The sequence below is a fragment of the Pseudophryne corroboree genome, chromosome 6, assembly GCF_028390025.1.
Source record: "Pseudophryne corroboree isolate aPseCor3 chromosome 6, aPseCor3.hap2, whole genome shotgun sequence".
In the NCBI taxonomy this organism is placed as follows: domain Eukaryota; kingdom Metazoa; phylum Chordata; class Amphibia; order Anura; family Myobatrachidae; genus Pseudophryne; species Pseudophryne corroboree.
The window spans coordinates 187,383,063-187,407,191 of record NC_086449.1 but is presented as its reverse complement, the minus strand read 5'-3'; the positions used below and the strand labels follow the sequence as shown (position 1 = coordinate 187,407,191).

The 24,129-nt window shown below is 44.5% G+C and overlaps 1 protein-coding gene across 2 annotated transcripts in view; it reads left to right on the top strand.

Moving 5' to 3' along the window:
- MINAR1 (membrane integral NOTCH2 associated receptor 1) overlaps positions 1-15,908 on the top strand; it is a 181,261-nt gene extending 165,353 nt beyond the window's left edge. The window contains exons 3-4 of one of the 2 annotated variants that reach the window (XM_063925466.1): positions 7,287-7,541; positions 13,359-15,908. In XM_063925466.1, coding sequence (XP_063781536.1) covers positions 7,287-7,541; positions 13,359-13,556 — 453 coding nt within the window. In that variant the 3' untranslated portion in view covers positions 13,557-15,908. Of the gene's footprint in view, positions 1-7,286; positions 7,542-13,229 lie in introns of both variants that reach the window. The other variant, XM_063925467.1, reaches the window with a different exon arrangement.
- The last annotated feature ends 8,221 nt before the right edge of the window (positions 15,909-24,129 follow it).

The window sequence follows — 24,129 nt, the reverse complement described above, 5'->3', positions numbered from 1 at the left end:
CCGATTGGAGAGACCCAGTTTCTACACAAATGGCACAGCTTGCTTGCTGTTAATTTTCAAGCCTCTGGAAGTCTCCGTCGTCACGGGTAACACCAGCTGTATTCATTTCCTCTCCCCAGGTAACTTTGCTCATTGTTACAGTCCGGGATCCTCTGTGGACACTTACTAGCAGCCATTCTTAATTGATTCATAGCTCAATTTATGCCCTAAATTTTATGTGTATATGTGAAGTTTTATTCATGGTTTTAGTACATGATGTTTAGTTAATAAACCAAATTGTGATTTTACATTCATCCATAGTTATTCAATTATTTATTATTGGAGAAACACCTAGAGCCAGCTCCATTGCTTTTCTTTGTTAAAAATTTCTTTGGGACTGACAATCCCTTGCTGGCAGCTGTGACAGCGCGTCTGGAGCTGCTTTCTTTCATTGTTTGGGGATGGGCTGACGGATCTGGTTTCCACAGCTAAAGCAGGTAAATCAAATTTTTTACCATATATTCCCCAACAGCAAAAGAAAGTACCACCCTATCAGATGCAGTCCTTTTGGTCGCACAAGTCCAGAAGAGGTCGGGGATCCTCTTTCCTTGCCAGAGGTAAGGGCAGAGGCAAAAGAGCACCTGCTTCGGCAGGTGCCCAGGAACAGAAGTCCTTCCCGGCTGCGCCAAAACCCACAGCATGACGCTGGGGCTCCCCTGAGGGAGTCCGCACCGGTGGGGGCACGTCTTCGACTTTTCAGTCAGGCCTGGGTCAGATCAGACCTGAATCCCTGGGTGTTGGAATTAGTTTCCCAGGGTTACAAACTCTGGAATTCGAGGAGGTGCCCCCGCGCCGATTTTTCAAATCGGCCCTACCAGCTTCCACATCGGAAAGGGATGTAGTGTTAGCTGCAATTCAAACGCTGTGTATACAGCAAGTGATCATCAAGGTTCCCTTGCACCAGCAGGGAAGAGGTTACTACTTAACCCTATTTGTGGTCCCGAAACCGGACGGTTCGGTCAGACCTATTTTGAATCTGAAATCCCTAAACCTGTACATAAAAAGATTCAAATTCAAAATGGAATCACTCAGAGCGATAATAGCCAACATGGAGGAGGGGGAGTTTATGGTGTCTCTGGACATAAAGGATGCGTACCTTCTTGTCCCCATATATGCCCCCCATCAGGAATACCTGAGATTCGCTGTACAGGATTGTCATTACCAATTTCAGACGTTGCCGTTTGGACTTTCCACGGCCCTGAGGATTTTCACCAAGATAAAGGCGGAAATGATGGTGGTCCTGCGCAAGCATGGAGTCACAATTATCCCATACTTGGACGATCTCCTGATAAAAGCGAGATCAAGAGAGAAATTGCTGAGCAGTGTGGCGCTCTCTCTGAGAGTGCTCCAGCAACACGGTTGGATTCTAAATCTACCGAAGTCACAGTTGATTCCGACAACTCGACTACCATTCCTAGGTATCATACTGGATACGGGATCAAATGAAGGTCTTCCTCCCAATAGAGAAAGCCCAGGACATCCAGAACATGGTCAGAGACCTGCTAAAACCGAAAAGGGTGTCAGTTCACCAATGCACTCGAGTTCTGGGAAAAATGGTGGCGGCCTACGTGGCCATTCCCTTCGGAAGGTTCCATGCAAGGACTTTTCAATGGGACCTTCTGGACAAGTGGTCCTGGTCCCATCTGCACTTACATCGGAAAATAACTCTGTCCCCAGGAGCCAGAGTGTCTCTCCTGTGGTGGTTGCAAAGTGCTCACCTGCTGGAGGGTCGCAGGTTCGGAATTCAGGATTGGATCCTGGTTACCACGGACGCGAGCCTCCGAGGATAGGGAGCGGTCACACAAGGAAAAAATTTTCAGGGACTTTGGTCAGACCAGGAGTCCTGTCTACACATCAATGTGTTGGAACTCAGGGCCATTTACAACGGCCTTCGACAAGCGGAGAGTCTTCTTCGAAACCTACCGGTTCTGATTCAATCAGACAATGTCACAGCAGTGGCTCATGTGAACCGCCAAGGCGGGACTAGAAGCAGAGTCGCGACGGCGGAAGCCACCAGGATTCTTCGCTGGCCGGAAAATCATGTAAGCGCTCTGTCGGCTGTCTTCATTCCGGGAGTGGACAACTGGGAAGCAGACTTCCTCAGCAGACACTATCTCCATCCAGGAGAGTGGGGACTTCATTAAGAAGTCTTTGCAGACATAACACGTCTTTGGGGAACTCCTCAAATAGACATGATGGCGTCATGCCTCAACAAAAAACTTCAGAGGTATTGTGCCAGGTCTCGGGACCCTCAGGCAGTGGCTGTAGACGCTCTAATAACACCGTGGGTGTTCAAATCGGTCTACGTGTTTCCTCCTCTTCCTCTCATCACAAAAGTGTTGAGGATCATAAGGCAAAGAAGAGTACAGACGATACTCGTTGTCCCAGACTGGCCTCGAAGGGCCTGGTACTCAGATCTACAAGAGATGCTCACAGGAGATCCCTGGCCTCTTCCTCTGAGGGAAGACCTGTTGCAACAGAGGTCCTGTGTATTTCAAGACTTACCGCGGTTACGTTTGACGGCATGGCGGTTGAACGCCGAATCCTAGCGAAAAAGGGGATTCCGGAAGAGGTCATCCCTACTTTAATAAAGGCTAGGAAGGAGGTGACGGTTAAGCCTTATCACCGTATCTGGCGAAAGTATGTGTCTTGGTGTGAAACCAAGAATGCACCTACGGAAGATTTTCATCGGGGTCGTTTTCTCCACTTCCTACAGACAGGAGTGGATATGGGCCTGAAATTAGGCTCTGTTAAGGTACAGATTTCGGCCCTCTCGATTTTCTTTCAGAAGGAGTTGGCTTCTCTTCCAGAAGTCCAGACGTTTGTAAAGGGAGTGCTGCACATCCAGTCTCCTTTTGTGCCTCCAGTGGCACCGTGGGACCTCAACGTGGTGTTGCAGTTCCTAAAATCACACTGGTTTGAACCGCTTAACAAGGTTGAGTTGAAATTTCTTACTTGGAAGGTGGTCATGTTGTTGGCCTTGGCATCAGCAAGGCGAGTGTCAGAATTGGCGGCTTTGTCACACAAAAGCCCCTACTTGATTTTTCATGTGGATCGAGCTGAATTGAGGACACGTCCGCAATTTTTGCCTAAGGTGGTTTCTTCATTCCATGTGAATCAACCTATTGTGGTGCCTGTGGCTACAAGTGACCTGGAGTATTCAAGATCCCTGGACGTAGTCAGGGCCTTAAAGATTTATGTAGCCAGGACGGCTAGAATTAGGAAAACAGAGGCTCTGTTTGTCCTGTATGCTGCCAATAAGATTGGCGCGCCTGCTTCGAAGCAGACTATTGCTCGCTGGATCTGTAATACGATTCAGCAGGCTCATTCTACGGCTGGATTGCCGGTACCAAATTCGGTTAAGGCCCATTCCACTAGGAAGGTGGGCTCTTCTTGGGCGGCTGCCCGAGGCGTCTCGGCATTACAACTTTGCCGAGCGGCGACTTGGTCGGGGTCAAACACTTTTGCTAAATTCTACAAGTTTGATACCCTGGCTGATGAGGACCTAGAGTTTGCTCAGTCGGTGCTGCAGAGACGCACTCTCCCGCCCGATTGGATGCTTTGGTATAAACCCCATGGTACTTACGGAGTCCCCAGCATCCTCTAGGACGTAAGAGAAAATAAGATTTTAAACCTACCGGTAAATCTATTTCTCCTAGTCCGTAGAGGATGCTGGGCGCCTGTCCCAGTGTGGAAACTCTGCAAGACTTGTATATAGTTGTTGCTTAAATAAGGGTTATGTTACAGTTGACATCGGTCTTGGACCATTGCTGTTATTGTTCATACGGTTAACTGGTTTTGTATGATCCAGGTTACGTGGTATGCTTGGTGTGGGCTGGGTTGAATCTTGCCCTTGGATTTCTAAATCCTGCCTTGTAGTGTCCATCTCCTCTGGGCACAGTTCTCTAACTGAGGTCTGGAGGAGGGGCATAGAGGGAGGAGCCAGTGCACACCCATAGTCAAAGTTCTTTTTAGGTGCCCTATCTCCTGCGGAGCCCGTCTATACCCCATGGTCCTTACGGAGTCCCCAGCATCCTCTACGGACTAGGAGAAATAGATTTACCGGTAGGTTTAAAATCTTATTTTAAACACATTGGCAACACATATGCAAACAGACCAGTTTCTCTGAATGGCAGTACATTGTTAGCATTGCCATTACATAAAAATAGCCCCTACATATACATTACAGCAATTAACAATAGTACTGCAACCAGCACTACACCCACATAACGGCAATCAGCAGTACTTCCCATGCTCAACATTTCAGCAATCGGTTATACAGTTCCCACATTCTAACTACATTACAGCAGTACTCCTCCTCAGCTCATCCACATTACAGCAGTACTCCTCCTCAGCTCATCCACATTACAGCAGTACTTCTCCTCAGCATCATCCACATTACAGCAGTACTCCTCCTCAGCTTATCCACATTACAGCAGTACTTCTCCTCAGCTCACCCACATTACAGCAGTACTCCTCCTCAGCTCATCCACATTACAGCAGTACTCCTCCTCAGCTCACCCACATTACAGCAGTACTTCTCCTCAGCATCATCATCCACATTACAGCAGTACTCCTCCTCAGCTTATCCACACTACAGCAGTACTTCTCCTCAGCTCACCCACATTACAGCAGTACTCCTCCTCAGCTCATCCACATTACAGCAGTACTCCTCCTCAGCTCATCCACATTACAGCAGTACTCCTCCTCAGCTCATCCACATTACAGCAGTACTCCTCCTCAGCTCACCCACATTACAGCAGTACTTCTCCTCAGCATCATCCACATTACAGCAGTACTCCTCCTCAGCTCATCCACATTACAGCAGTACTCCTCCTCAGCTCATCCACATTACAGCAGTACTTCTCCTCAGCATCATCATCCACATTACAGCAGTACTCCTCCTCAGCTCATCCACATTACAGCAGTACTCCTCCTCAGCTCATCCACATTACAGCAGTACTCCTCCTCAGCATCATCCACATTACAGCAGTACTCCTCCTCAGCTCATCCACATTACAGCAGTACTCCTCCTCAGCTCATCCACATTACAGCAGTACTCCTCCTCAGTATCATCCACATTACAGCAGTACTTCTCCTCAGCTCACCCACATTACAGCAGTACTCCTCCTCAGCATCATCCACATTACAGCAGTACTCCTCCTCAGCTCATCTACATTACAGCAGTACTCCTCCTCAGCTCATCCACATTACAGCAGTACTCCTCCTCAGCTCATCCACATTACAGCAGTACTCCTCCTCAGCATCATCCACATTACAGCAGTACTCCTCCTCAGCTCATCCACATTACAGCAGTACTCCTCCTCAGCTCATCCACATTACAGCAGTACTCCTCAGTATCATCCACATTACAGCAGTACTTCTCCTCAGCTCACCCACATTACAGCAGTACTCCTCCTCAGCATCATCCACATTACAGCAGTACTCCTCCTCAGCTCATCTACATTAGAGCAGTACTCCTCCTCAGCATCATCCACATTACAGCAGTACTCCTCCTCAGCTCATCCACATTACAGCAGTACTCCTCAGCATCATCCACATTACAGCAGTACTTCTCAGCATCATCCACATCACAGCAGTACTCCTCCTCAGCTCATCTACATTACAGCAGTACTCCTCCTCAGCTCATCCACATTACAGCAGTATTCCTCAGCATCATCCACATTACAGCAGTACTCCTCCTCAGCTCATCCACATTACAGCAGTACTCCTCCTCAGCTCATCCACATTACAGCAGTACTCCTCCTCAGCTCATCCACATTACAGCAGTACTCCTCCTCAGTATCATCCACATTACAGCAGTACTTCTCCTCAGCTCACCCACATTACAGCAGTACTCCTCCTCAGCATCATCCACATTACAGCAGTACTCCTCCTCAGCTCATCTACATTACAGCAGTACTCCTCCTCAGCTCATCCACATTACAGCAGTACTCCTCCTCAGCTCATCCACATTACAGCAGTACTCCTCCTCAGCATCATCCACATTACAGCAGTACTCCTCCTCAGCTCATCCACATTACAGCAGTACTCCTCCTCTGCTCATCCACATTACAGCAGTACTCCTCAGTATCATCCACATTACAGCAGTACTTCTCCTCAGCTCACCCACATTACAGCAGTACTCCTCCTCAGCATCATCCACATTACAGCAGTACTCCTCCTCAGCTCATCTACATTAGAGCAGTACTCCTACTCAGCTCATCCACATTACAGCAGTACTCGTCCTCAGCTCATCCACATTACAGCAGTACTCCTCCTCAGCATCATCCACATTACAGCAGTACTCCTCCTCAGCTCATCCACATTACAGCAGTACTCCTCAGCATCATCCACATTACAGCAGTACTTCTCAGCATCATCCACATCACAGCAGTACTCCTCCTCAGCTCATCTACATTACAGCAGTACTCCTCCTCAGCTCATCCACATTACAGCAGTATTCCTCAGCATCATCCACATTACAGCAGTACTCCTCCTCAGCTCATCCACATTACAGCAGTACTCCTCCTCAGCTCATCCACATTACAGCAGTACTCCTCCTCAGCTCATCCACAATTACAGAGTTACAGTATCCCCAGTACAGTGCTAACATGAGAATACAACACCAATGCCACCGCTCCCTGGCATCAATACCACTACACAACAGGAATACTACCCCTCTCTGACACCAGTATCGCCATACAACGGCTATACCACCACAGTATAATATAAAGTAGTATGCACATGTATTAAGCCTGGAGAAGTAATAAAGCAGTGATGAGTGAGGGGTGATAATGGACCAAACAATCGGCTCCTAACTGTCATTCTTCAAACCCATACCAGGTTGGCTGGTGCCTAGGGCCAGGACAGGGGAGAAATGGTTTAGCAGAGGATTGGGACATCACTTGTGGCAAGTCCCTGTGGGGGGACCATTCATCAGGACACAGCCACTAATAGGCCACGTCAGGCCCTGATCAGTGTCAGGTCACTTATTTACAGAGAAGATCACATGGTAAAAATAGCTGTTGTTTTTTTAAATACTTAAGCAACCACATAAGTGGCTGACCCATTGGGAAAATTTCCGGTGACACTAATGGCCAATCCACCCCTAATGGTAAGTTCACTTGTATAAAAACTTTAAAGTATAAAATAGCTAGGTGTGATCAAATGTTTGCCAGGTGTAGACCATTAATGAGCATAACACAAGAGATAATATATCTTTGTTTTGTTATCCTGCTACCCAGGTGGATCGCCAGCATGAAATACCTCATTTGCACAGGATGCCAAAACCAGCCAGGGATTCCTATATGGTGGAGCAAGTGTTTAGTCCTCACCCTTACCCAGCATCCCTCAAGTCGCACATGAAAAGCAACCCCATTTACACAGACATGCGCCTGACCGAAATGTCAGAGCTGAAACGAACCCAACCATCATGGACCATTGAAGAGTACACACACAACTCAGGAGAGAAAGGGAGACTTACAGCACTGGATCTCCAGGTAAGTAGCAATGAAAACATATATATTTTATAATGTGGCCACAGTTTTCTTATATACTAATGATCCTTTTACAGCAAATTGTTGTTTCACTACTACTTTTATGAGTTGGCAAAAGTTATCTGAGGAAATACTCTTTACATTCAATTTACATGTCTCCTTTTAGTGCTTAAGATGAGGTCATATCTGTATTAAGGTCATACTTGCCGACATTGCTGCCCCCTCCTCCGGGAGAGGGCAGCCTGGTCGGCAAGCAGACGGCGTGTTTGGTCAGAAGGGGCGTGTCTGGTGGGCATGGCGGCACAAATACATAATTGTGGATCCGCCCCCCACTATACAGTGTCGGGGAAACACGCACTGGATAGCGGGGGCCAAACTACGATGGTGCGATTCAGCACAAATCGCGTCATCGGGTCCCCCTCGGACCGCCCACTGGTGCTCCATTGTGGGGCGGCCAAAGGGGGGAGCGGGGGCTTGGCGGAAGATGCAGGAGACTTTCCCACATCTCCGGGAAGGGGGGGGGGGGTAGCGCCACCCAATTTTCAGGAGACTCCAGGCCATTCCGGGGGGGTTGGCAAGTATGATAATTTAAGGTTCACACTTGACCCACACCATTTGATGCCTTTAAAACTGGCATTGCCAAGCCCCTTATTTTTCTCTCCTACTTCTCTTGTTCATACACTATAATGCACACATTCTGCATAACCTCATTATTTCTCTGTAACTCTGTAACCAGCATAAATAATTCCCCTAAACTGATCTGTAACAGCACTGGCATTCATTTAAAGAGCAAAGAGTACATTACCTCCATTGGAAATGGAAAAGCAGCTTTGGACCTGTGCCTCGACTGGCACAAATAAAGATTATCATTGCCCTCTCTCCCGGAATGCCCTGCAGATTCCCAGATTTCAAAGAGATCTTTTCTGAAAACCTGGGAGAGTAGAACCCCCCCCACACACACACACCCTTTATTCCACCAACTTCCCCTTTGAAGTGGACAGTCCAGGGGCTTCATGATGTGAATAACCTGGTTATTCACTTCCTTAAGCTCATGGTGCATGATACTTTTATTTGTGAAGTTGCAAGGCAGGAGTAGTGCTTAATGATGTGAATTATGTCACAATTTAGGGATTGATTTACCAAGTAGCAGCTTGCAAAAGCTTCCCCTTCCTGGTATATTTCAGCCAAAAATGTAAAAGGGAAATATTTTTAATAGCAAAACACATTGTTTGGGAATGTATTTGAAGAAATATGAAGATTAGGTTTCTCCTTCAATACCACCAGGCAGAGGCGGATTAAGACTTCGGAGGGCCCGGGGTACTTAAGACAGGGGGGCCCTCTCAGGTCTAAAATTAAAACCATAAAAAAAATAATAATAATACATGCATATATATGACCCGTCCCAGAGCCTTAACTCAAATTTAATTCTTAACAGCAAAGAAAAAATTCAATGCAGCCTGTCTTACTTGTCTTGCTGCTGATAAAGACAGGCTGCGAGAGACACAGTACAGGAGCAGAGGGAGAGATCCTCTGCTCTCCTCGGAGCACATCTACCCTGCTCCACGAGTCCACAGGCTGCTCCGTTTCCACTTCAGCCTGCGCTCCAGCCAGTAAAGGAGACGCAGGCTGCAGCTGTACAGCCCATTGGTTAGCCGAGCCGTCACCTAGCAACCCAGCAAAGGCCTGCGGCGCCGGCGGCAGTGACGGCAATCAGTGCCTGCAGGGAAACACATAGCTGCGGATCGGATCTATAACAGAGATCCGATCTGTGGCTGGTGGCAGGGGGGCCCTCTCAGACTGAGGGGCCCAGGGGTACTTACCCCCGGAGTCCCCCCCTTAATCCGGCTCTGCCACCAGGTACCTTGATTTGGAGTCTAGTGGTCTAGCTTCTCTTCTTAGCCAATCACACAGTGCAAATACATCAATAGTAAAGCTGGTTACAGACCTATACAATTGTCAGCCCGTTCACCCAATATCAGGTGAAAGGGTCGACCATTGTATAGGTGTGTATGCAATACCACTAACAGATAAGAGTCTTACAACACGCTGTGGTCGGGATCATACACACTGAGCTATTTCTAGCAAAGTGTGCATGGGGCTCACAGGGGGACAAGCTGGGTACACACAATTCCGCTGATTGGGTAAAAGTGATCACAAATGGAAGTGAACTGTGCCACCCACTGATAATGTCATAGGCACACTTCACAGACATCTTCTGTTCAAATAGAGCTTTGCTATTTCAGTAGTTGTGTGAGTGGATAATAAGAGCAGTTCTCTGACGCACTCGACTATGGACACCAAATTAAAGTAATAGATCTTCAGAGAGGAGAGGGCTGTGACCCAAAAGAAAATGAGAAACTTGAAAAATGGGTAGAAGCAGCTACCAATAATCAGTCAGTGACACAATAAGTCCAAGGAGAGTATGCATAAAGATGTGGGTGCTTTTGTGACTACCTTTGAGTGGGTGGCCACTACCAAGAATTGGTCCATGTCCCCACCGCTAATGGTGAGAACCCAGTAGGCATTTGCATATCTTTCTGCTGAATCTGCTATTAGTGACCACCTTGATCCAGAGACATATAGTCAGTGATTTTGAAAGGAATGTTGGGATCCTGCTGTCAGGCACAAAAATTACTAGACCATGTTGTCAAGTGGCTCTGCGCGACACTCTATACATCTAATCAAACAGTGGAAGACAGGGTGTTAGAAAACTTTACATGCCTTCTCTCTCAATGCTTGTCACACTGGGTCCACATCCATAGGACTGAAGAAATTATTATAGTGTAAAATGCCTTGGCAACAGATTTATAAACTGGGTTACCGTAATCCCTGGCGTCAGATCAATCCCAAAGTCTTCAAATCAATCCCAAACAGTTATATCTGGTCCTTCATCCCTATGAGCAACTAACTTGGATGGGCATATCCTAGTTACTTCTCGGTCTGCTGCAAAATAGGCTTCTCATCATCCAAGGGCTGGTGCAGCTGGAAGTAGTTATGCTGTTTCCCAGTGGCCAACATGAACCTACCAGTAGTCTACACCGAGCTGCTAAAATTAAGTTGTGTCTCTTGTGGAGATCAAAAACTTATAAATGCCACCTGTCCACAGATAGATTGTTCTTTTCCTGAGGTGGTTACCAGCATGTTTGTGCAACCTTGCTGGTGAAACATATACTAGATCAAATTGAACATAAAGTATTCAAGGTTATAGTGGACTTACCCTAGTCTTCCAAGACTTCTTCTGCTAGAGAGTTATGGTTAATGGATATATTCATGAGGACTTTAGGGCTAGCCCTACTGCCTTAGCTTCCTTATCTGCTATGGTAAAGTCAGTTGGGGTTTGTACATATTTACTAGCACCTGTGTTGTTAGGTCAAGATTGGCCAGGCATTCTTGCTTTGCATAGAAGTTAAAACAATGGTGCTTCATGGTTAAACTGAGGCCCTTGCCGAGACATTTCCATATTTTCCTAATTTGTTCTTTAACTAGGTAAAAATCCTAAAATCTTAAAAGAGGTAAATGGTTTAGTGCTACAGTTGTAGAAAGACTATTTGAAATGACAATACCTAAATACTTGATATGGGAGGGATGCCAGGCAAATGGCAGTCTCCACTGAGGCGGTAACATTTAATGCAGTGGATTTCGTATAATTGATTTTAAAATTAGACAACTGGCCAAATCGGGCAATTTCCTGCATGAGGTTGGGCAGATATACCACCGAGTTGGTAATTATCGCCAACAAATCATAAAATGAAGACTATCTAGTTCAGGAACAGTAAACCATATAACATGAATCAATCTCTCCAGTTCCTGAAATATATTACCAGGCAGTGTGAGAAGGACAGGTAATAGAGGGCGGAGAAATTGTAGTTACAGACGCAAATCCATAACAGAAATGTGTTTTAGTGTCATGTGTAGATTTGACTCAACATGGTTCAGTGTACTGGTACTCCTTACTCCTTCCAATTTGAATTCCACTCAAACATTAAGCAATTGTTGCAGAAAAAATAACCACCTAAGATGTTTTACAATGTGAAATGATTAGAGGTTCCATAATTAAAAGCAAAGTATAGCTAAATTTATCAAAAGGGGTATCAGGCATAGAGACCCCATGCTGTTTAACATCATTCCCATCAAACATAATAAATACAGGGGTTATAAAGCTACACAATAGAAATTTGCCCAACACTTAGGTAAACTTTAGCATTCACAGCAAATCTGAAGAGAAAATAAAATGTTAAGACGCTACGGGGTATATTTGCTAAAGTGTGGGTTTTTAGAAATGGAGATATTACCCATAGCAACCAATCAATAGTGGGTTTTTAGAAGTGGAGATGTTGCCTCTAACAACCAATCAGATTCTAGCTATTATCTTCTCCGGACTCAAGTTCAAGTCCAAACTGCAACCTTTCTCTGTCATGTACACTTATGCACAAATATTAATTTGCCAATATTGGCCCTCATTCCGAGTTGATTGCTCGCTAGCTGGTTTTAGCAGCATTGCACATGCTAGGCCGCCGCCCTCTGGGAGTGTATATTAGCTTAGCAGAATTGCGAATGAAAGATTAAATATTTCCCTGCAGTTTCTGAGTAGCTCCAGACCTACTCCTAGATTGCAATCACCTCAGTCCGTTTAGTTCCTGGTTTGACGTCACAAACACGCCCTCCGTTCGGCCAGCCACTCACCCGTTTCTCCAGCCACTCCTGCGTTTTAGCCTGACACGCCTGCGTTTTTTAGCACACTCCCGGAAAACGCTCAGTTTCCGCCCAGAAACACCCACTTCCTGTCAATCACTCACCGATCAGCAGAGCGACTGAAAAGCGTCGCTCGGATCTGTGTAAAATTGCATAGTTTTGTGTGACAATACTTAGCGCATGCGCCCTGCGGCCCATACGCATGCGCAGAATCGCCCAATTTTAGCTTGATCGCTATTCTGCTAAAAACGGCAGCGAGCGAACAACTCGGAATGACCACCATAGTAAGAGAGTCTGCGTTCCATTAATCCTTGCAGCTGGTATGAGATTGATTAACTGGAATGCTGAGAATTTAGTAATTTATGGATATTTTTTTCCTGGAATTTGGACCACCGCACCTATAGTATACAAAATTACATTTACCAATTACCCCAATCTTCCTTCACCCTGGTATATCCATTTTGATCCAGTTCTGTTTAGTGGTGGTTATCTTACAGTGACTATTGGACTGGGCACTTTTTGCGAATTGTGTTTGCGTGACCGGCGGTCACCATACCAACGCTGGTATGGTGGATCCCGGCTTTCAGATGCCCGGTGGGGATGGGGGGGGGGGGGGGGTCGGGTCAGCGAAACGAAGCTCCTTGCGGGCTCTGTGGCGTGTTGTGCTCGCCACAGGTTCTATTCCTACTCTGTGAGTCGTGAAGTGGGAATAGTATGCCGTCTGTCGGGATTGTTGGGGGGGTGGATCCTGACATCAGTATTGTGACAGTCAGTCTCCTGACCGCCGGTCACATAACTACATCCCCTTATTGATCATATCTGTATACATCCGGAGTAGAAATAATCAGCAAATTTATATTCATAACTATCTGCATAATGGCTTCCCAGAAACACAAATCACATACTTGAAGTAAGAAAGCCATGCAGACACATTTAAGATACATGTTACGGTCAGGATGCAATGTTTTAAAGGAAGTGATTTTGTGTATCTATTTGCAGAGAGGTAGGGCAGCATCCATCTGGAAAGGTAGAGTTCAGAAGTATACAAAGACTTTGGAGCTATCCAACAAGTGACTAAACTTCCTGCTAATCTCATATTGCTGTGGTCTACTGTACCTCTCCTTACAGACGCAGGAGTCCCTGAATCCAAATAATCTGGAGTTTTGGATGGAAGATATCTACACTCCGGGTTATGACTCTTTGCTGAAAAGAAAGGAAGCAGAGTTCCGCCGAGCCAAAGTTTGCAAAATGGCAGCTCTTATCACCGCAGCTGCCTGCACGGTAATCCTGGTGATTGTGGTCCCTATCTGCACCATGAAATCCTAATCTCCAAAAATGGACAAAGACTCAGCATGCACTCACCATGCAATCTGTTCATAATCACTAGGCATGGATAAAGAGAGCTACAATAACCATAGGTACACACACATTTCCTTACAACATGAAGAGAGGGAGTTTATAAAGTTTTCTGTGAACCCAGATAAAAGGAGTTTGAATTATAGTGTGGCATATAAACCTTGCTGTGCATGTAAATGGATTATAGAGACTACAAATCCTCCTACACAAGAGATTCCCTTGGACAGTCATCACACACTAAAGCATTCACAGAGGAGATACATAAAGTTGATACATATGCACAGTCCCTTGAAGATTATGACTTCTGCATTTATTTGTGTAAGGGAAAAAGGAACAGGGCAATTAGACGACACAACGTGAACAGCCAAAGAGATGATGCAGCATCTTTTGAACAGCAATACAAAATCATTTCATCTTTCGTGCCTTTCTTCAAAACATTGACAGCAATTATTTATTTTAGCATTACATGTATTTAATGTTTATTAGTATATTATGGTCTTTTAAAAGCACTTGTTTAGAACAATGACAAACAGCCTACGACACCCTCGCTAAAATCTCTAATTAGCTTTCTAAACAAAATTTTATATGGAGTTCTAGACCAGTGTCAAAGGCTGGCCATGTCTGGTTTGCAGGAAACAATAGTTTTATGATGACAGTGAAAGAATGTGTTTCAAATCATAATGTATAGCATTTAGTTTGCAACAATGAGTGGGGTACAGCCTGTCTCCCTTTCATTTCAACTTTAATGAAAATCTCAAGACTATTTTCAAGTCATTAGCTGGTTCTTAAGGTCTGGTTTATGGGCCCGATTCAGACCTGATCGCTATTGTGCGAATTCGCACAGCGGACGATTATTGAATGACTGTGCATGTGTATGCACCGCAATGTGTAGGCGTGCGGCCAAACAGCGTCAGGATGGTGCGAAAAATTTGATCGCTAGGCGTTTGCAAGGTGTTTGACAAGAAGCGGATATTTGGGGGTGGTAACTGACCGTTTTCTGGGAGTGTCAGGGAGTGTCAGGTTTACCAAGCGTTTTTTAAGGGAGGGTGTGTGACGTCAGTTCCAGCCTCGATTCAGCCTGTTTGTATAACACTGTAGGCAGAGGCGTCACCTGGTGTGGTGACACCCAGAGCGCACCCTGCATTATCACCCCCCCACCCCTCCCGCGGGAGCTGCTGGCGTCCGAAAGGGGGCATGGCCTAATCAAAAGGGGCGTGGTCTCTCTGGTCTTTTTTTCCTTCGCTCCGGGGGCATGTCCAGCTTCCCCGAAGATGCTGGCTGCCCCCGGAGACTGCTCAGCGTGCAGTGCCGGCTCTTATCTGTGACAGGAGCCGAGTGCTGCAGGGATTTATCTCACTGCAGCACTCGGCTCCTGTCACTCCAGAAGAGCTGGCACTTTGGTGTCACTCCTTTCGAGGGGGAGACCCCGGTGCGGGCCGCACCCGCCTTCTGACGCCACTGACTTTAGGAGTAAGTCCTGGACTACGCACAGACTGGAAAAATCATTAGATGGTGAGTGAGTTGCAAATGGATTTGCAGCTGTCCGCTTTTTGGTGGAATTTTTGCATGGCGTACACATGCATTCGCACACTTGTATGGGGCAGGTTTTCACTCTCCCTGGGCAGCAACTATCTGATCGCAGACCTCTGCAAATTTGCAGCACAGCGATCAGGTCTGAATTAGGCCCTATATTTAAAGCAATTCCGTAAGAAACAGATTGGTTGTAGATTTGCGTAAGTGCTCTAAGCGTAAGATTTCTGCAGGTGACCCAACTCATAGCAAAAACAGACACAGTCTCATATATTAAAAGGGCAAGCTATTTTCTTAATATTGATTATCTTAAAAATCTGCACATACTAATGTCACAAATATTTACTGAGAAAAGACGTTACAGTTTTCATAAATTGTATGTGTATATAGATATATAGATATATATCTCTATAAATACACACTGAATGTGTAAGGATATGCATTGTACTCAATAAAACTATAAGCATGAATTCTATATGATATAAATAAATAAATATATAGATATTAAGAGTCCATATGATGTCCTCTGAACTAGGTGTTATTGATGGTAGGCTAGGTTTGGACTAAGATCTCCTAATGGCTTTTGGCACTCTAAGATGGCTGACAGGGACAATTCCCGGTAATTTGCAAAGAGTGGAAGAAAAACAAGCATTATTTGTTACTATCAACATATCTAATGAGGACTGTTTATGCTAATCTTTATAAAGATTAACTTGTGTAATATCGCTGGACAAGATGAATGTATAGTATAGGAAAAGATCATATTATTTAAATAAATATATTTGAAATGGACTTTGCATTTGTATTTTTTTGTTTGACCAACTGTACGGACACGTCCAGCATGGCCTGTGCATACATGTGGAAGTGATCAAGGGTTAATCAAAATGAAACCACCTGGTCTGTCTAAAAATGATTATTCTCACCCAATTTGCTATTAACTGCAGTTATGTCACCACAAACATTTGGGGCCGGATGTAATGACCCCAAAAACAATGCCTTGTAAGTGATTGCCCCTTTAAAAAAAAGTCCCAGATCGTCCTGTATCCCGCATGGCCGCCGAACTCCGGCGTCATTACAGATGGCAATTGATTCTAAAGTTAATCCTATGAGGAAGTCTAATGATGCTCCCTGACCCAGGGCTGTAACTAGGGAGGCGGCAATGTTTCTCTGGCCCAGGGCACCAAAATTACTAGTTACGGCTCTGCCCTGACTTATCACAATATATCTATCTATCTATCTATCTATCTATCTATCTATCTATCTATCTATCTATCTATCTATCTATCTATCAGAAAACACAATTCCTGAGTGCGCTGTATTGATTGTATAGATTTGACGGAAGTCCTTCCCAATGGGTATATCTTATACTGTGCAGGATTTTCTGGGTTCCTAAAATGGATAACCCCTCACCAGAAAGTCACCCAAACAAATGGCCCAAGGCCAATTAGAATAAAATATTTAATAACAAAATATTCATAAAAAAATCATTTACATGAGATCTTTCAAAAATGTTATACATAGACAATTTCTTAATAATTCCATCAGTGAAAAGAGTGTCCGGTAAGTGATGTAGATATGTATACTCCCTCACCTTCAAAAAGGTGTGAGTTCAACAAAGGGTTTGTCAGCCATTGGTCAGGGATCCGGTCTGTGGAAACACTCCCTTTGTTGAACTTACACCTTTTTGAAGGTGAAGGAGTATACATATCTACATCACTTACCGGACACTCTTTTCACTGATGGAATTATTAAGAAATTGTCTATGTATAACATTTTTGAAAGATCTTATGTGAATGATTTTTTATGAATATTTTGTTATTAAATATTTTATTCTAATTGGCCTTGGGCCATTTGTTTGGGTGACTTTCTGGTGAGGGGTTATCCATTTTAGGAACCCAGAAAATCCTGCACAGTATAGGATATACCCATTGGGAAGGACTTCCGTCAAATCTATACAATCAATACAGCGCACTCAGGAATTGTGTTTTCTGGTCTATGTTAATCTGAGATTTGGCAACGGTGATCTCACCTGTAGTGCTGCTTTTCTTTTGAGCGCAAGATAAAGATATTTGTGTTGTGTATATATATATATATATATATATATATATATAAACTTAATCAGCTATTATGAATCCAAGAGTTATTATCTGTCGTAAATGTAGCATTATAACAACCAATTTGTTTTTTAAAGGAACAAAGACAAAACTTTATTAATTGGAGTTTAATATGACCAAAAAAAGTCACAATGTTTATGGTATAAAAAATAAAATGACATACAGAAACACAAAATTGCAAAAGTTTCTTAAAATAAACAGGAAAAAAAACAGAAATAGAAAGTTAACATACTTAACACATGACTACTGCCTGTAAACCGCTCTTAAGTAGCAGATGGACTACCAAAAACTGATGATTTCACAAATCATTACCTTTAAACATTGTCAACCCTTCCCCCCAAAAAAAAATAATTAAAAAAATAACACCCTGTCATTGTGAGATCACTATCAACTTTTGTCAGTATGTTGTTTTGTTTTTTTTACACATTTTTATGGTCTTTTGTTCAAATCACTTCTAGTCATGAATCCTATAAACTACATTTTTCTCTTTAAGAACACAAAAGAGATTTAATAATACCATTAAACAGAATATGAATTTACACATAGATACATCTAAAATTTAAATATACTATCTGGAGTCAGTGAAAGGATATTTTATCTTTCTATTTTCAATTTAGCAAAGATACCTATTGTAGACGTATTTGATGTAGCTAGTTCCATTGATTACAAATATATGCAGAGATCTTCACAAATATGGATTATGAAAATATTGTTTTGGTGTACAGTACTTTTCCTACAGAGAAGATAATGAGCTGAACCACATTATCTGGGCTGATCATAAACCATAGATAACATGCAGGCAAGCTATCATTCCCTGTGGCTCTGGAAAGATGTTTTTTTTACCCTCTTAAAAAAAGGCCAAATATTCCTTTGGAACGTCTCACCTTTCCATCTTTACTTTGAAACTTCTTATTGGAGATTACAGCGGTCAGCAGCATCCAGCGAGCAGACACATGGAGCTCTGAGCATGATACAGTGCAGGTTCCATATATACTGGAATATTATATATATAGCAGGCAACTGACAACTAACAGCATTCTTTTGGACACATTTTATGGGTGATTCTCCCAGGTAAGCACTAGCGACCATAACTGTAAGTATCATCGCTTTAAATTAACCTTCTTTTATACACTGTCGCTGCATGGGTTACATATACACTAAAGGAAGTTGGACTACCACTGCTAATTTGTGGCCTCCTATTACAGAACCTGATTTTGTCTTATTTTCTTTACAAGGAACTTCCATATCGATGTTTATATGATTTGCTGGAAACCCTACCTTCCTTATGTAGATGGTTTATGCTGGCTATGTTACCTACAGTTGTGTGCACTCTCACCGTTGCTGTAATTGCGGCATACAGGCATGAAAAGAGCGTGCGTTGTCATGGTAAGGTGCAAGAGGATCCATGGCATGCAATACATAGCTTCACCACTGGATGGCGATTGCTTTACTAATGAAAACTACAGTGCTGAATACAATAGCAGTGGATGGATATGGCACTACAGAATACAATAGCAAGTCCTGACAGGCGGGCCAATTACAGACAGTACGATACAGTGTAAAAAGTATTTTTAATACAGTAGTACTGCACAGCGGGCTAGGAAAGTCTTAGCACGATAAAACCTCAATTTATTAAACTACGAGTCTGCTATTTTATAGCAACTTGTGCCGTGCACATTGTTCTGTAAGCATCTAGCTGCAATTTTGCCAGTAATGCGGGGAACTCACACAGTGGTGACATTCCTTATCAATGAACTATGGAGTTGGTGGGGTTGAGGGGCGCTCTATGACAAGTCTTTGCAAAGAACAAGGTCTGTTTAGATTAAACCCTGGCTGTGCGACTTTTAGAGCAGTTGAACAGCAATATCTTTGTCTAAATGCAAACACAAAGTCCCACACAAAGCAACTGACACTGGAAAGTACTGTAAATGCAGGGTTGGGAAACCACAACAAAACATTCACTACAATCAGTAGTGCGACTGAAAACATCAAGCTGTGGTCGGCCACATGCATATAAGATGCGACTAGATACTCACGCTGTATAATGTATGTACGCTGGACGAGCAAGGACATATCTATACTTTATTAGCTCCCTATATAGTGTTTGATATTTTAAATTATTGTATATATTTTTTATAATGTTATGTGTCTTAATTGACCTCATTTCTGCCATCTCTTATTAAAACACTAATTATATTTTATATAGCTCAGTTCTTACCTTTTTTTTTTATTGTACTGAATATGGGTGAGTTTCCACATATTTACCATTAAGATGCTGCTGCTTTAATTACCAATTTTGTGTATTCTATATTAATAATTATACACTGCTCAAAAAAATAAAGGGAACACTTAAACAACACAATGTAACTCCAAGTCAATCACACTTCTGTGAAATCAAACTGTCCACTTAGGAAGCAACACTGATTGACAAGCAATTTCACATGCTGTTGTGCAAATGGAATAGACAACAGGTGGAAATTATAGGCAATTAGCAAGACACCCCCAATAAAGAAGTTGTTCTGCAGGTGGTGACCACGGACCACTTCTCAGCTCCTATGCTTTCTGGCTGATGTTTTGGTCACTTTTGAAAGCTGGCGGTGCTTTCGCTCTAGTGGTAGCATGAGACGGAGTCGACAACCCACACAAGTGGCTCAGGTAGTGCAGCTCATCCAGGATGGCACATCAATGCGAGCTGTGGCAAGAAGGTTTGCTGTGTCTGTCAGCGTAATGTCCAGAGCATGGAGGCGCTACCAGGAGACAGGCCAGTACATCAGGAGACGTGGAGGAGGACGTAGGAGGGCAACAACCCAGCAGCAGGACCGCTACCTCCGCCTTTGTGCAAGGAGGAACAGGAGGAGCACTGCCAGAGCCCTGCAAAATGACCTCCAGCAAGCCACAAATGTGCATGTGTCTACTCAAACGATCAGAAACAGACTCCATGAGAGTGGTATGAGGGCCCGACGTCCACAAGTGGGGGTTGTGCTTACAGCCCAACACCGTGCAGGACGTTTGGCATTTGCCAGAGAAGACCAAGATTGGCAAATTCGCCACTGGCGCCCTGTGCTCTTCACAGATGAAAGCAGGTTCTCACTGAGCACATATGACAGACGTGACAGAGTCTGGAGACGCCAAGGAGAACGTTCTGCTGCCTGCAACATCCTCCAGCATGACCGGTTTGGCAGTGGGTCAGTAATGGTGTGGGGTGGCATTTCTTTGGGGGGCCGCATAGACCTCCATGTGCTCGCCAGTGGTAGCCTGACTGCCATTAGGTACCGAGATGAGATCCTCAGACCCCTTGTGAGACCATATGCTGGTGCGGTTGGCCCTGGGTTCCTCCTAATGCAAGACAATGCCAGACCTCATGTGGCTGGAGTGTGTCAGCAGTTCCTGCAAGACGAAGGCATTGATGCTATGGACTGGCCCGCCCGTTCCCCAAACCTGAATCCAATTGAACACATCTGGGACATCATGTCTCGCTCCATCCACCAACGCCACGTTACACCACACACTGTCCAGGAGTTGGTGGATGCTTTAGTCCAGGTCTGGGAGGAGATCCCTCAGGATACCATCCGCCACCTCATCAGGAGCACACCCAGGCGTTGTAGGGAGGTCATACAGGCACGTGGAGGCCACACACACTACTGAGCCTTATTTTGACTTGTTTTAAGGACATTACATCAAAGTTGGATCAGCCTGTAGTGTGTTTTTCCACTTTAATTTTGAGTGTGACTCCATATCCAGACCTCCATGGGTTAATAAATTTGATTTCCATTGATAATTTTTGTGTGATTTTGTTGTCAGCACATTCAACTATGTAAAGAACAAAGTATTTAATAAGAATATTTAATTCATTCAGATCTGGAATGTGCTATTTTAGTGTTCCCTTCATTTTTTTCAGCAGTCTTTATATATTTACAATTACGGTATTTTTTGCATATTAGCGCCCAAAGCTTATTCTGTTTTTTTAGGATTTTTTTTATGAACCTAGAAACATATTTAGTTGCTGGGCTTTGGCAGGAATTTGCCTACAGAGAAGTGTGTATAAAAATTTACTGAGCAACCAATAACGTGAAGATGGCATGAACCAAATGGCTCTGGGGAATCTATTACTCTAAAATTGTGGCCTGATATTAATGAGGTCATCGTGCACATTTAGGTGATTGAACCAATTGCAGTTGTTGTACGTACACCTCACACCTAACTTGTATATGTGTGCCGGGAAAGAAGAGGACCGGGAATGTGGGTGGGGGTAAGTATAATGGGTTGGGAGGGGGCAGGGATGGGAGGAGGAGGGTGGCCTAGTAGGTGAAGCAGCTGAGGTGACTCGGCAAGTGCAGCGTTATATGGGGGGAGGGATAATGGGCAGCCAAAATCAGTTTGTAAACCACTAAATATCACAGCAAGCTTTCAAGGCCTCTTTAAGTAATTTTCCTGAAAAGTACCTGTACCTTTAAACCATACTTGCCTACCCTCCCGGAATGGCCGGGAGGCTCCCGAAAATCGGGTGACCTTCCCGGCCCCCCGGAAAGGTGGGCAAGCCTCCCACTTTCCCCCTCGGCCGCCCGCAGCAGAGAACAAGTGGGCGGCCCGAGGGGGTCCGAAGACGCGATTCGCGCTGAATTGCGTCATCGTAGCTCCGCCCCCTGCTATGCAGCACCTCGTTTCTCGGCACAGCGGGGGGTGGAGTCACGATGACGCGACCCTGATGCAACGCTCCTGGACCGACCATCCTGCTGCCGGCCACGCCTCCAAACCGCCCATCCTGCTGCCGGCCACGCCCCCATGCACCTACAACGCTGCCTCCTCCCGGAGGAGGAGGCAGCAAAGTAGGTAAGTATGCTTTAAACTGCTTACATTTATAGTTACAAAAGTGGTTCACTCTTACATGGCATATAATTTAAAGGAAAACTTCACCCAAGAGAACATATTCGTCTTGGGTGGAGTTGACTAACTTAATGAATAAAATTAAACCTTACTTACCTTTAATTTTGTATCCGCCTTGTTCCAGCCAGGCTGAGCGGAAAGAAGGGATCGCATTGTGACACATTGGTTGCGCTGGTGAACAGATGAAGAAAGGTTAAGAAAAAAAAAAAGAAAATAACCCTAAAACTTAAATTTTAAAGACAGAGCATGTTTATGTATATGGAAATGAGGTGATGCTGTGGTTATTAGTGCTCACATTTTACTGGCCCTAAGTATTAACTTTGAAAAAGCTTATTAATAGGATTTATTTCATGCATGTACCAAATACAGAATGGAGAGAAAATGCATATCCAGGAGCTGTTTACAGCAAATCACAAGGGGATCAAAAATTAGACATTTTCAAACATTAACAAAACTTCAGTGAAAAACATAAACAGAAATGTCCCAGATGCATAAATCATTGCTGCACAGAGAAAGGAAACAGGACAGCTCTCCCGCATGTAACTCATGATTATGCTATACCTCTGTTTTCCTATTACTACCCTTACTAGTGAAACCTCATCATCTTTCATCCAACTAGCAAATATTATTTATCTACTTATTAACAGGTAATTATACAGAGCAAGCATATTCTGGTGCGCTTTACAATTGGGAACAGACCGTAATAAAGCAAGACTGGGTAATATCGGACAGATATAGAGACAGGAAGGCCCTGCTCGCAAGCTTACACTCTATGGGGGGATAGGCAATAATATACAAGGATAAGTGCTGCCTATTACATAATGGTCCACCAGACTACAAAGGTTCTTTGTGGGTGTATGATATGGTCACACAGCGAGGGGTTAGCAAGGGGTCAGGAGGATGTGAAAGTGAAGAAAAAAAATACGTAATGTTATGTGGGGATGCGGTTATGTGACCACCAATTGGGAGACCGCTGGACACTATACAGACGCCAGGATCCTAAACGGTGAACAACCCGACGGTCGGCATGCAGACCAACAGGAGGGACTATTCCCACTTGTGGGTGTCCTCGACACCCATAGACTGGGAACAGAACCTGTGTCGAGCGCAGCAAGCCACCGAGCCCACAAGGGGATTTGCTGCGCTCACCCCCCCCCCTCCCGCTGGCCATCTAAAAGCCGGGATCTTGCCGTCGGTATGGTGACCGGCGGTCTCCCAACCGCCAGTCACACGAACCCAGCCCATTATGTGTACTGTATAGAGGTAATGTAATTGGGTAGATAGCTAATGAAAGTTATGTGAGCGGTTCCACTAGGAGCCATGGGCACTTTAAGAATTTGATAGTGTGGGCTGACTCCTCCCTCTATGCCCCTCCTATCAGACTCAGTCTAGGAAACTGTGCCCGAGGAGACAGACATACTTTGAGAGAAGGATAGATAAGGATAGAGGTGAGATTCCGAACCAGCACACACAACAAGAGGAAAGCCAAGCTAACCAAACTTGAAACAGGAACAGCAACGACTGAACCAACATTACTTAACCAAGTAACAGTACAGGACTACGAGAAAAGGATTTACCGGTAGGTAATTAAAATCCTACTTTCTCTTACTTCCTAGAGGATACTGGGGTCCATTTAGTACCATTGGGATGTACCATAGCTCCAAACAAACAAGGTGGGAGAGTGCTGAGGTTTCTGCAGAACTGATTGGCCTCTGAGGACCTTCAGTTTGATCAAAGTATCGAACTTGTAGTACTTAGCAAACGTGTTTGAACCTGACCAAGTAGCTGCTCGGCAGAGCTGTAAAGCGGATACAGCCCGGGCAGCCTCCCAGGAAGAACCCACCAACCTAGTAGAGTGGGCCTGTACAGATTTTGGACATGGCCAACTTGCAGAGGAATAAGCATGCTGGATAGTAAGTCTGATCCAGCGTGCAATCGTCTACTTTAAAGCAGGACACCCAATCTTATTGGGATCATAAAGAACGAACAGCGAGTCCGTCTTTCTGTGATGAGCT